Source organism: Pseudorca crassidens, chromosome 9, assembly GCF_039906515.1.
Source record: "Pseudorca crassidens isolate mPseCra1 chromosome 9, mPseCra1.hap1, whole genome shotgun sequence".
Classification (NCBI taxonomy): Eukaryota; Metazoa; Chordata; class Mammalia; order Artiodactyla; family Delphinidae; genus Pseudorca; species Pseudorca crassidens.
The window spans coordinates 77,222,229-77,237,153 of record NC_090304.1 but is presented as its reverse complement, the minus strand read 5'-3'; the positions used below and the strand labels follow the sequence as shown (position 1 = coordinate 77,237,153).

At 36.6% G+C, this 14,925-nt stretch overlaps 1 protein-coding gene across 3 annotated transcripts in view; it reads right to left on the bottom strand.

Annotated features, from left to right (window-relative positions):
• ARHGAP42 (Rho GTPase activating protein 42) overlaps positions 1 to 14,925 on the bottom strand; it is a 287,072-nt gene that overhangs the window by 120,714 nt on the left and 151,433 nt on the right. For 2 of the 3 annotated variants that reach the window (XM_067750791.1, XM_067750789.1), the window contains exon 4: positions 11,474 to 11,545. The exons of the other annotated variant lie outside the window; for it this stretch is intronic. In XM_067750791.1, the coding sequence (XP_067606892.1) occupies positions 11,474 to 11,545 (72 nt within the window). The remainder of the gene's footprint in view (positions 1 to 11,473; positions 11,546 to 14,925) is intronic. 3 annotated transcript variants of the gene reach the window in all.

Sequence of the window (14,925 nt, the reverse complement as noted above, 5' to 3'; positions counted from 1 at the left end):
CTAATTAGTGAAATTTTCACTAATTTCACTAGTTAGTCTTTTTCACTAATTTCATTGCCCCATTTTTCACTAATTTGCCCACGTCTTCCATTTGCATACACACACTAAGCTCTAGCCCAATATTTATTCACATTATGGGTTCTGACATACTGGTTAATTATACAATCAATTTCATGGGTTATAACCAGCAATTGTTTTAATGAAATAGATTAGAATAGAATACAATAGAAAATACCAGATTACATCACATGTAGTAATAGAAGTATATTAGCACATATACTCAGTGAATTGTGATATAAAGTGCATTTCTTAATGCAGTTCATGTTTTTGCTGTCGCTGTTAAAAAAGGCTAAACACAACAGCTCTAATCACACTAGAATATATCAAGCTTCTAAGCCACATCACAAATTTTTTTATGTCACTATGACTTTTCTTTTGCCTGGGATGCTATTTTCCCTTACACTGACTGGAAAATTTCTGCCAGCCTTTAAATTGAACCTGCTGAATGCTGAAACTTCATAAAAGTCTTTGCCAGCCTCCCCAGTTAAGCAGAATAAATTGTTTCTTCCACTGTGCTTATATAAGACTACAGGCATATTTCAGATATACCACTAAACCCATTCCATCTTAATTATCTGTTTCCCTGTGGCTTCCTCTGCTATTCTGTGAACTCCATGAAGGCAAGCATCATATTTTATTTTTGCGTCCGCAAGACTGAACACCGTGCCTAGTATAAAGCAGATCAACACCATGCAGTTGAATGTTTTCATATCAGTGAGTTAAGGCAAGATGACTGATGGCATGCTCATCAGATTTCTAATGACTCAGAGCTTGGAAAGGAGGATGAGGTAGTAGAGAACCTGTCAATATATTAGATGATAAAATCTACATGCCAAAAGACCTCATGACTTTGGAATGAAGTAACTGAAACATATTATGTCTCACCATCAAATCCAAAAAGTCTACCAGGCAAGCATGGAATCAAAGAGCTCTAGCTTAAGAGATGCTGAGATTTTACTTTGACCTGAATAAACAATGTGACACTAACAGTGAAAAGGTAAATAATTTCATCGGTCAATATTGATACTTTTTTAAAACGTAGTAACCAGACACTCTTTGGGGCTTCATGTTCAGTTTCCACTGCCAAATTTTTAACAAGAACACTGAGAAATTGAAGCTGTTTATAGAAAACAAGAGTTTGGTAAGTTAGAACAGTGTCATATTAAAAAAAAAAAAAACCCTAAACTTAACAGGGACGTTGAACAAATTCAGATGCTTTCTGACAAGTACTGTCCCTGGTAACTTTGACATTTGGCACTCAGTAATTCTTTTTTTTTTTTTTTTTTTTGCTGAACTAGACATGAAAATGTTCTGTATTTCCAATGTAACAAAAGGTTTTAATTAATTTTTTAGGGGAAGTAGTCTGAGATTCTTCATAATTTTTAAATCTGTATACATTTCCTAAATATTTAACACACTGATTCATAGTCTTTAGAGGGTTTCTAATTACTTCAATGTGTATTATAAAGTTTTAATTCCAATTTCATATACATAAAATATAGGTGATGGCAATAGGAACAGACCAATAAAGCACCATTAAAAGTCAAGTGCTGGCATAACTCATTTGCAAAACCCCCAAAGAATAGATTACAAGGTGTAAAAATTAGTATTCTATAAAAATGATTTGGAAAATCCTTCATCTTTCATTTTCTTTCTTAGCTCACCCTGATAATAAACTCTGATATTTTTCTGTTTTTCTTTTTTTCACAACAAACAGGTAACTATTACATTATAAAATCAAATACAGGATAGCTTAGGTCACTGATGGTAGTCATTTTATCAGAGCTCCATAGTTAACATCAAATGGTGCTTACTACAGACCGACATATTCCTGACGCTTGAAAAGGACTTCTGTCTGTATCTGCAACTTGCTCTGAATTCTAAAATGTAAACATAAAATAAAATGTTTCCAGTTTTATTGAGTTCTTGTTTGAGTTTTCCACAGAAGTCAATATGAAGTTTCCTAAATGTTTCAGAATATTTCCAACCACTTAAATAGCCTCCCAACCATCTCAAGGACCACTGGGAAGGCAGTAATCATGAACAAAGAAGGTATAAGTAAAAATAGCAACATGTACAGCATGCTCAGAACCAACATATATATGGTGAAATGGATTTGAGGCATAACCTCTCAAGTAGGAAGCTCTTCTACAGCAGGGCAGCCAGCAGATGAGGTAGAGGAAAGAAAGTATCTACAAATAAAAACACTAAGTCTCAGAACCAAGGAAACCACCTTGTTATCTGGAGAAGATACAAAGTTCACTAGGGAAATGTGCTCTGTGCAGGTGGAACTCTTGAACTCCTCACTGTTGTCTCTGTTAGAAACAAGAGACCTAGAAAATTTTCATTAGTTAGAGCTTCTCCCTCTACCAGGTTAACCCTAAGTAACTGGATTTGCTACAGACGAACCTTCATGACAAGGAAACAGGTTCTATTCTCACTGAAGAAGGCTGACCACTGAAGAATGAAAAGAATCTTAACTGTACAGCGGATTTCACTCTCCAGATCTCTGGGCATTGATTTCAACAATGATGCTCCTTAGTGAGACTCCACTGTATTTTTTAATTCCTATTTATGTATGGCACTTGTAAACTGTGTGAAAATTTTTAAAAATTATATATTTGACCTAAAAATTTAGCATAAGGATCTTCTGTAAAAATACAATTTGTGGGGAAGCTTAAAATGTTTCTTAAGTATCAGTCTTCAGGCATATTATAATTAACATAAATAACATAAGAATAATTAGGAAGGAAAATAGTGATAACCTTATTTACAATTTATTGTAATCAAATTATAAGAGCATATGTTCTTATCTGAGCAATTAGTAGTCACTTAATAAAGTTATAATAATCTACATATGTATGTAAACACAATACACATTTAATACATACTGATGTAATATATATAAATTAAATTATTCAGCAAAGTAGTTTTTGGGTTACATTCCTATCCAGAAGTCCAACTCTATGTGAGGCTCAGCTTTTCCAATGACTGTCAGGTTCTGAAATATACATAAGAACACGATACCCTCAGAATTTTCAGAGCATGTGGAGACATTGAATGGTACCACCTGTCAAGCATACAGATTACTACTGACTCACTGTCTCCAAGGAATGTGATCTGGTTTGTTTTTCTAGTGGTGGCAATGGGGTCAATTAGGGCTGATATTCGCCTCATAAGAATGCTGTAAAGGATGGTGAAAATACACAATAAACTATAAAAAAAAAAGGTTTACATTCCCATGATGGAGTCAGGTGCCAAACAACTGAATTAGGTATCAGAAGGCCTGGATTTGAGTCCCAGATAGAACACATGTGCACCTCTGGGTTGTTGGCAATGCCACTTGACCTTTCTGGGTCTCAGAGAGTCATCTGAAGAATGACGATACTTCCAATTTTGTTAGACTGTTATAAGTAATAGTGCCCCATAGACTGTATAGTGTTATTAAATTATAGGTAATGTATATCTAAGGCCCTCTTGCTTGGTAGCCCCGTGAACCACTCTATCTAAATATTTAGCAATCAACTTGCATTTGTCTCTATGAAAAAAAAATAAGGCAAACTAACCTGTATGAACAATGACCTTACTTTTACTGCAGTACGTTGAGTAATGCTGACAGAAAGGATATAATAGCAGTAATTATTATTAATTATAAAATAAGAGCAATTAACATCCTAGTACTTATGTGGAAGAAATTATGCTAAGCAATTTATATGAAATGTCAAATTATGCTATCATTAATTCTATGACGATTCTATTATGTCTCCATTTTTCTGATAGCGAAACTTTAAAAAGTATTTAATTATCCAAGTTCACATTTCCTATAAGTACTAAGTGCCAGGTTTTGATTTCAAGTTTGTATGACTCCACAGAACTGGCTGCTAAACAATTAAAAGACATTATTTTGCTCTCTAAATGAGCTAACCAGACAATTTTCGCTGAGAACAGAGAAAAGGAATTAGTATTTCTTGAGCATCAAACATGTGGTGGTGCTACGAAAGTACTCTATAGGCTTGATCTCATTTGTTTAAAATCTAACTATACTCCTTACTAGTCATGTGACCTCGGCCCATTTACTTAACTTCTCTGCACCTCATTTTATTTATCTATAAAATGAGTTTCAGCAGTTTTCTTATCTAATATGTTGGTTGTGAGGATTAAATGAGTTTACATGTAATGTGCTTAGGGCAGTACCTGGTTAACTATTATAAAGCGTAACTATTATCGTTTAAAAATGGGATCAAATAACAAAATCAGTAATTCTAAAACTCTATATAACATAATAGAGTTTACTGATAGAAGGCACAATAAAGGGATTCATAAGTAGTCTCAAAACAACTATCAAATTGTTTCTAGTTCACCCAGAGAATTCAGTACCAAATACAGTCATTGCCAGAGAATATCTGTCTAAGAGAGAGACTCAGCTCAGTGGCCATCAGCAGCATATGAAAAACCAATCCTGACCATTCTCTGTAGGACCTGTTGAAAACAGGAGGAAAGTAAGGTGATTTAAATCCATACTCTGATCCTATAAACCACTTTCTTTTTTTTTAAATTAATTTTTATTGGAGTATAGTTGATTTACAATGTTGTGTTGGTTTCTGCTGTACAGCAAAGTGAATCAGTTATACATATACATATATCCACTTTTTTTTAGATTCTTTTCCCATACAGGTCATTACAGAGTATTGAATAGAGTTCCCTGTGCTATACAGTAGGTTCTTATTAGTTATCTATTTTATATATAGTAGTGTGTATATGTCAATCCCAATCTTCCAATTTACCCCTCCCCCACTTCTCCTATGGTAACCATATGTTGGTCACTGAACTGAGTTATTCACCTGATTTAATGGATAATAAATACTTTGGACTCATGAATGAGAACAATCCAAAAGGGAATTTGCGGGCAGTCCAGTGGCCCCTGCAGTAGAAGCCCGGAGTCCTAATGACTGGATCGCCAGAGAATTCCCTTTTGGATTGTTCTCATCATGAGTCCAAAGTATTTATTATGCATTAAATTAGATGAATAACTTGCTTTAGTGGTAAACTCTTTTAAACTTGAAATAAGTACCTGTAATTCTTCTAGATTCCCTAAACCATTTGCATATTTGAGACAACAAATTAGAATGCAGCCATTTTTCACATGAAGGAAATTTTAAGGTTGTAAAAGGAATTAATTGTGATACTTAGCCACAGATTTTTTAGGTACTATACGCTAAAATTATTATTTTTTAACATGCCTTGCTGTGTAATTAACAAATGTTCAGAGGCAGAACCAAACTCTATTATGGACAGAACAAAGGGACAAGAATTATCCAGTTCTACTGTAGTTTTCAATAGAAATCAACGTAAAGAAAATCAAGTTCTATTTTTACATGACTAATATTATATCATTTATTTTTGTTTTAAAACCATGGAAGAATGTTCACATGATTTCCAGTAAGGTCTAAGTGAAAATGAAAACCAATCTTAAAAACATTTCCCATACAAATGAAAATGTACCTTTTAACTTTAATGGGTAGTATTTCTCAAGTCTCTTATCTAATAAAACCAGCCCATGTTAACTGCATACTGTGTGCTGAGAAATTTTTTTTTTTTTTTTTAGAAGAAATATGGACTTTAATGAAGATTCTTTCCCTTTGGTATAAGTGAGACCTGTGAAAACATCCAAACAAAAAGAAAAGAAAAAAAAAGGGAGGTGAGGATTTAGATAGTCCACGTTCCCTATCTACAAGGCCTAATGACAGAGCAGGGCTGGCTCCTCTGTCCTTTCAAGGCAGGACCCGCCTGGAGAAGGGATTCAGTAACTACAGGTTTTAAGTGTCCCCATCCCCCTACCCCCTGCGCGTGTGAAACTAACACTCATTCAGCCAAACTTCTGCCTCCCAGCCTCTCGGTGGGAGGTCCAAGTTTCTCTAGTCCTAGCTCACACTCTTCTCTAGGCCTCTGGTCTCTCTAGTAGAAAAGATGATGCTACTGGTCCCAACTGCCTCAAAGGCCAGGGTGAGGAAAAATAAATGTGATCGATTATTAGCATTTTGTGCTCAGGAATAAGCTATGGAAAACAAATTAGGAAAGTAAATCTACAGCCCTAAAATATATGCATATAAAACAAACAACAAATGCAGTTCCAAATCTACCGATGGTATCTGGGGATTGTCTACTGCTTTAGAGTCTCAATGCCTCTGTTCCCACCTCCACAAAATCTACCTAGGATGACCCTTCAGTCATACCCCCACCACCCCAGCAGGGGGAGGCAGAGCAGAGGCTACAGGGGGAAGGGCTATACTTTGGCTCTGGAGTATAACATGCATGCAATATGGGAGGGGTGGGCTTATCAAATGTATATATGGACCCCCTGAGGTGAAGGCCCAGCCAGGAGGCACTGAGCAAGGGAGGGGTCCATCTCCCCACTGGCTGGGAGGGGGCTCCGAGGCAATCTCTAAGGGTTGCATATCCCCGGGGAGAGGGAACAGCTGCCAAGCACCCCCATCCTTGACTTCAGGGGCCCAAGAACTCTTTGCATAAAATATCTTCAGACCTAGCAGATGGTCAAAGGCACAAAGTTTAAACGCTGGGAGGGAGGGTTGTTGAGAGGGGTCTGTGGGGTACCCTGAGCCCAGGGGTAGACTAAAGGTGTGATTCATTCCCCCTTCCCTGGAAGGGTGATTGCTCCATTGGGCCTATCACCACAGGACATTTTCCATTACAAGGAGGCATACTGCCCAGGCCTGTGCTGGGGAATTTTTAAATCAAGACAGATACATTAAATAGGTTTGATTCAAAGTGGGCAAGTTTGGGCTTATTTACAACATTTTTATCATTAAGATATTTCACACTAAAACATTTGTTTGCTAAAAGTAAAGAAAAAAATATGTCACAAAAGAGTATTCTAAAGAGCAGCATGGAGTAGTCAAAAGACTGCTGGTCTGAAGAGCTGAGCTCTGGTCCTCCTTCTGGGGACTGGGGACTGAGCACCCCCAGCCAGCCGCTCAGTCCGTTTATATGTGGAAAATGAGCCACTGGTCACCCAGATTTCTCCCTAATGTATTTGTTTTTGACTAGGAACTCAGATATGAAGTTCTACCAATATTTTGGCATCAGCCAGTTTATGCAGGAACACGTGTGGAAGCTGCAGATATGACGTACAATTCATTCTCTCTGGGGGCAAGGAGGACGCTTCCAATACAATGAAATACAGCTGTTAATATATACAAAAAAGTGTGATAACAAGTTATAACTCATCTTGCTCTATAATAATGCTTCTCTAGGCATATTCATATTGTGGAAATTCTAGCTGGCATTATTCATTCGGAATACCTATGTTCCACTCATTTCTAGCATTTAAGTCAACAGTGTATGAGGAGATGAATTAAAGAAACCAAACATTCACTTCTATGTCTGACACATGTAATAGGTCAGGCCTGCAATACAATTTCATTCTGCATACACCCTCAGACTAAGAACCTTTAAATAAATACATTCTTGACAAGTGTTTATGGATAATTCTTCTAATCTTTAGCTATTCACAAAGCAGGACCCATCTCTTCCGTCCTTCAGTTCAACAACCCATCATTAATCTTTTCTAATGCCTCTCACAGATGCAGTGTTTTTTTCCCACAACTGTAACTCGCTCAGGGCCTTGCTTTCCACAGCAAAGTATCAGGTGTCTCAAAGCTCAAGTGTGTCTCAAAAACACACTTTAACAAAGGAAATGTTTGCCATCCATGGACTTTATCCACTTCGGTTAAATAGAATCATCTGCATGTGAGGAGAGGGCCACTCTGACTCAGTTGTTTTCCACTAGGTCCAAGCTGAGGAGGTCCTGACTGCAGTGGACCTTAACTGACACTCTTGCCTTCTAGCTGACTCATCAGCCTGAACACACTTGTGGGAAACCTCCACTGTCAAGACTGTGAAAAGTGTAAGAGTGTCATTTGTAGAATTAACTTTATTTACCAAGTAAGAAAATACCTAAGCAAAACAGGAAGTAAAGCGATAGAAAAAAAAAATCAACATTTTCAAGATCTTTATTCCTACCAAGATGTTTCTGCAATAACAGAAAAAAAGAAAATTGACCTATACAAATATTGCAGAAGAGAATGCCTACTTTCCATTCACTTTACTAAACAAGGATCACTTAGCAGCTGAGAAACAATATAGTACTAAGAGCCATCAGGCAAATAAAATACACAGAATCACCACCACCAAGAGGCCCAGTACAACCATATTTATGCTCAAGATTTCATCTGAATTAATTCAACTACAAGTTCAACCTCCCAACGAGTAGGAAAGGTCATAGAACACTGTTGTGTGTCCAGCTGACCTGTCCAGCAATTGAGATACTTAAAAAACAAAATAAAATGGGTGTAATTGCTCATGCTACTGCAACTGTAGCTAACCTAAACCTGCAAATAAGAATCTATACACATATGAAATTTACTATTTTAAATGGGCCAAAAAGTTGGAATATTCTGTGCTAGAGAAAGAATTCTTCACAAAGGTTTTTAACTTCATAAAAATATCACTGATGGGGCTTCCCTGGTGGCGCAGTGGTTGAGAGTCTGCCTGCCGATGCAGGGGACGTGGGTTTGTGACCCGGTCTGGGAGGATCCCACATGCCATGGAGCGGCTGGGCCCGTGAGCCATGGCCGCTGAGCCTGCGTGTCCCTCCGCAATGGGAGAGGCCGCAACAGTGAGAGGCCCGCGTACCGCAAAAAAAAAAAAAAAAATCCTCAAAAAAAATATCACTGATGAAGTGAAATATGGTGGTAAATCGAGGCTTTGAAGGAAAATGGCTTGATTTCAGATCCATAGGCTGATTTCCCAGCTCTATGAAATGGTGCATGCAGGTGACCTCATCATTTTCCTCACTGTAAAGCAGATGTAACACCTGTACTCACCACTAAGGTTGCTTGTGAGGACTTAATTAGGTCACAAATGTAATAGCTCAGTGAAATCTATCCTACAGTATAGATCTCAAGAAAGATCAGCTATTATTATTCTTGAAAAGACTTCTTGCTCTGAGACACCACATTCTTGTATTTTCTTCCTTCTTCTGCTTCTTCCTTCTCAGCCTCCTTATCTGTCTTTCTTTTTTTCCAAACATCAAATGTTGAGAGTTCTCAGATTATATAGAATTTAGGTCCTCTTCTCAATCTACTCTTTTCCAGGGGGATCTAATATATCTCCATGATTTTAATTATCACCTAGAGGACAATTCCCAAACATATTTCTAATTCAGATCTGAACATACACCTGCTAACTCACCATGTCCATTTGGATGACTCAGAGAAACCTCAAATTCATTCATGGCAAACCATCTTTGCCATCCTAACATAAATGTTCCCTATCTCAGTATGTGGCTCCAAAAAACACCCAATTTTACAACACAGAACCCTGGGAGTCATCACTGAAATGTGCTGTCGCTCACTTCCCAGTATGTAACCCATTTCCTACCCTTTCCATTTTACCTCTGAAATACATCCCGTTGTCTCCACAGCCAGTGTTCCCTTCTGAATCCAAGATAACTGTCCTTTAACTCCCAAGCATGGTTTCCCTCAAGCAGTCCTGCTTCCTCCAATCCATGCATGGCATGCAACTAGAGTGATATTTTAAAATATCAAAATATTTCATAATATTTTGATCAAATATAATCACTCTACCTACAACTTTTCTTTATCGTGAGTAAGAGTAAAATAGAATAACGAGTAAATACAAAGGCATGCACACGTCCTCCATCCCCACGGTCCTCTTCTGGAGTGTAAAGAAGGTTCCTCCCTTGCTGCCCCTGTATCCCCATTTCTAGCTATTTCTTTCTCATCATTTAGTTCTCTGCTTAACCAATACTTCCACCAGAAGGCATTGCTTGGTTCTCTGGACAAGGTCAGTTCCATTAATTATACTCTCACAAAGCACCCTGCACTTCTGTATCACAATCCTCAGTGCATTTGTAAATACACAAAAGATAATAAATGACACAAGTGTGGGGATCTTGTCTGTCTTGTTTACAATTGTATCCCTTAATCTTATCAAACACCATACTTTGCCACAAGTGGGCCAACCAAGATATTGATAAATGTTTGCTGAATTAACACAGAAATGGTTCTGGTTTAGTTCTTGACTTGATAATGGCTCATAATTGGTGGAGAAATGCACATAAAACTCTGATTCAAGGCAGACTGTGATAGCTTTTTACAGGAAATAAGCATAAGGACTACTTGATTCTGTAAGAAAAAAAAAATCAGTCCTGGAAGGGGAACAGATATATGAGGAAAGACCCACATAAAGGAAGGCTTCTTTCTGGTGCTGGAATATAAGGGACCATGGAGAGCTAGCAAGACTTCAACAAGTTAAGGGTAAGAAATATTCCAAGGAGGGGAAAAGTTTGGGCAAAGACATTAGTAGAGCCAGGATATATACAGGAACTAGTGAACAGACAGTTGTACCAGATGAGGGAGGTACACTGAAACGTAGAAAGTGGCCACACTGTGAAAAAATTTCATTATTGAGATTAAACTGTCTCTCTCAGAGACAACCACTGAAGGTTTCATCATTGAAGAACAACTGTTAAACACGGCAAAAATTTGTTAACAGATTAGGGTGGGGACATAGAGACCAACCAGTAGGCTATTTCAATATTTCAGACAGAAGGGAGGAGAATAGAGGAGAAATATTCCTGCAGGAGAATGAAAGCACTGCTCAAAGAGGGAAGAGGTATGTCATTGACTAACTAGAAAATCAAATCAGAGAAAGGACAGGGGAAGTATGACAGATGACGGGTTCTATCTTGGAAACCCAAATTTTATGTCCTTACATGATGTTGAGAAGGTAGTTAAACATGGATCTAAGAAAGAGGATGCAAGTAAATTTCAGAAATTATTAGGCTCAGGGAAATTTTAATTGATCCATAACCAATTAAACATTAATGCAAAGGCCTGAAAAAGATGTCTAAAGTTTTCCACAAACACTTTATATTATATTCTTAATATTTATATTCCTAATATTTTTATTAAGAATAAAAAATACAAAAAATAATAAAAGGTCTTTTATAATTACTACCTTAATTTTCAGTGTACATACCTCGTGCCTAATTTTATTTTATATAGCTGTTAGGAAAACTCCTCATATTTTTACCATAATTTCACCGTCTTTAAAACAGTTAATTTCCTACCATTGTTGGGATGGGAGGAACCCACTTATGCTGACTTTTTCTCTATTCAGTAGAAGAATAATATCTTTTCTGTGTTTAAAAGAATTCCAGTCTTTGTAATAGGCTCTGTGCAAAATTTTAAATGACGTACGGAAGTTTTAAAAGGTCATTCTACTTTCAAAAATGTTAACGTCTGAAATTACGTCTGTCATCTTTAATTATCAGGAGAATATCCAAAGAATAATAAAATGCAACACTTACTTTTGCTGCACCTATTTGTTCTTTGCGAAATTTCTCAAGTGGCGCAATTAATACATCATTAGCGTTTTGAATCTGAAATCAAAAATGCAAATACATTAAATCCTGTATAATTCATGCAAACAGTATTGAAATAAAGATGGCTCCTTTATTCCACTTATTTAAATAAACAGCTTTTCTTCTCCTTTGCTGCTATAAATGAAATAAAAATACCTCACGTTATAGTCTTTTTCTAGTTTATAATTGTTTTCACAAATTATTTCACTTCATCCTAACAATAATGTGAAAGCACGTACTCATGATGAGATCTTAAACATTTAAATTTCATATTCTAAAATTTAACTAAAATAGCACACCAGATACTAAATTTTAAAATACCTTTAATTATACTGGTTTAATGTAGTCAGTTCAAGCATCATTTTAAAACTGAGCCATAGGGCTTCCCCGGTGGCGCAGTGGTTGAGAGTCCGCCTGCCGATGCAGGGGACATGGATTCGTGCCCCAGTCCGGGAAGATTCCACATGCCGCGGAGCGTCTGGGCCTGTGAGCCATGACCACTGAGCCTGCGCGTCCGGAGCCTGTGCTCCACAACGGGAGAGGCCACAACAGTGAGAGGCCCGCGTACAGCAAAACAAACAAAAAAACAAACAAAAAAAACTGAGCCATATAAAAGTTCTTCCATCTTGCCACTAGAATGTTATAATTCTACAGCTGCAAAATAAAATAAGGCTTATTTTTTCCCTGTTTAATTATATTCCTTACACTTGGGATTTGCCTGAATGTTCTCATTTCACACGGTTTGCATGTCATTTCAATGAACAGTATTTTAGCCCAAAACTCCAAATTGGATTTTATTTAAATTGTAAAACAGATAAATCTTTAAATTGATCTGCAAAAATATGGTGAGGGGGTTCAAGGTGGGGCGGGGGTAGTGACTGGATACGAGGAAACAGACATTTCTAAGGATAGCAGTATGCTGGAAGGAAGTCTTGACTTTTAAAAAATCCCTTTAGAAAGCATTAAAATTAAACATAGGATCTTAAATGTTCTCACCCCAAAAAGAAATGGTAACAATGTGACAAGATTGAGATATTAGCTAATGCCATCGGTGGTAATCATTTTACAATACATAAATGTATCAAATCAACATGTTGTACACTTTAAACTTATACAATGTTATGTGTCAATTATATCTTAATAAAGCTGAGGGGGAAAAGGTAGGCCCAGTTAACAAGATTATCATTCATTCTACCACTGTGATAATAACATGACTTATTACATAATTAGCAAATGTTAAGATGAAAGAAAAACCTATTTTTCAAATAGGTCACTATTTAAAAATAGGTTAAAGAGTATATAGGAGTTCCTTATATTCTTCTTATAATTTTTCTGTAAGTTTAAAATTTTATCAAAATTTTAAAATTTCAATAAAAGGGTTTTACTTTCACTTATTTTCACTAAACTGGTTATTCTCTAGTCAAATTATGGAATTTATTTCTTAAATTCCATAATCTAAACACACAAAGATAGTATACACAAAAATAAAAACTAAAGTAGTAATGTCTTCCATGATTCTGTCATTCTCCAATTTGCAGAAAAACGAGATGGCCTCTTGAAAAGAGGACCTAAAATCCTCCATTGTGAAAACATACAAAGTAGATCAATAGTCAAAATCCTTCCCAAGACACTGAGGGCAACTGTAGATACCTCTGACATCCATTACCTACTTCCCATTTGTGAGCTCAAGACAGGCATCCCTCCAGATACACTGTGCAGGCATTGCATCTTACTACAGAGAGATGATTGGAAACAGTAGCAAAGTAGCTCACTTTAAATTCTCACTCTCTAAATCTTCTTTGCCCTCATGAAACTCCAAATACATTTAAACACACACATATATATATTTCTCCAGATTTTACAGAGGTAATAAATAGCTGATTCTGTCTTTAAAGTTTACATAAGGGGAAAGACAATGTCATGGACACTTTAGTGTACTCTGGAAAAATAGCAACAATAAAGGCTAACAGTCACTGAATGTTTACTTTATGCTGGAAACCAGCATGATCCAATGTATTTAAAGTTAATGAACTTAAACAAGGAGGTATGTCTCAAGTGGTGAAAACTCCAACAATGAGGGTGAATAACAAGATATGCAGCACAGCACTTAAGTATTTAAAATCAAGAATGCCTGAGTTTAAACCCAGTTCTATTGCTTATGAGCTGCTATTTAACCATTCTGAGCATCAACTGCGTCACCTATCCAACAGCTTGGTTCTAAGAATGAAGATAATAAATGTAAAACACTTAGCTCAGTGCCTTACATCTAGTTAAGTATTAAAAGTTTATGGCTTTTAATATGTCCAAATAAACACAGATAATGTATCTCATTCTGCAATTATATACCTGATACACTTCTTTATCTTAATCTTCTGTGCTACCCTTTTGGTTGAAGTGCATCTATGTGCACAAAATGAGAAGGTATTTTCCCATGAAAGTCACAAAAGGCAGATGGCCTAGACTCGCCTACATTCAATCACTAAGTATTTATATACGTGCCAAGCACATTGCTGAGCTGTGTGGGGAAGGGAAAAAAATTAAGAAATGGTCTAAACCTTCCAGAAAGTTGATGTCTACTTGTGAAGAGGGAAAAAATTATTCATCCAACAAGTATTTAATGCTCATAAAGCCCTGCTAAAATTTTCAGAAAAACTGAGACAAAACTGATTACACTGAGAATAGTTACATGATAAACTACGCAGAACTCCTCATAAATATGTCAGAATTTTGACAACAGGAAAGATCCATGAGAACTAAATAAGTCAAGGTAGTATTTGCATAGTGGATGTGAATTAGAAGCGGATATGAATTGGATACACCAAAGAGAAAAAATATCCTAGGAACAGGAAACACCATGAAAAAGGCAAGGGGGGGTAAAACTAAGCATGGAATGTGAGAAGGGGGAATGCAGTGCAGGAAAAGAAACTATTTATTACACGCTCATTAAGAGTCCATCCCAATTGTGAGTGCACTGACCAAGTTACAGGCCTTCAGTTAACTTTTTAAAAATGGGAATGGCACAATGAATATAAAGTACGTTGAACAGTTTTGGCACATAGCAGGTTCCATATGTTATTAACTAATAACATTATCTAACTGGGGAAAAGCATGTACATTATTAGTAGGAAACTTAACTGGAGTAAGTATGGAAAGGATACCCATAATCTAGGCAAAGTAACCTGAACATGGAATCACTGCTGGTTTCTAAAAAGAAGATTAATGTAAAAACTTTTTCTAGGAAGTAATATGTGGGATACTTTGAGAATAAAGATATAAAGACAAGATATGCAAGCTGAATGGCTGGGAGAAGAACACAAGTTTGAAGTGATAACTAGATCAGGTGGCTGCGGTGTTGACAGATGGGTAGCAGGGAACTGCAGAGGCAGGTGTTTAAAAAA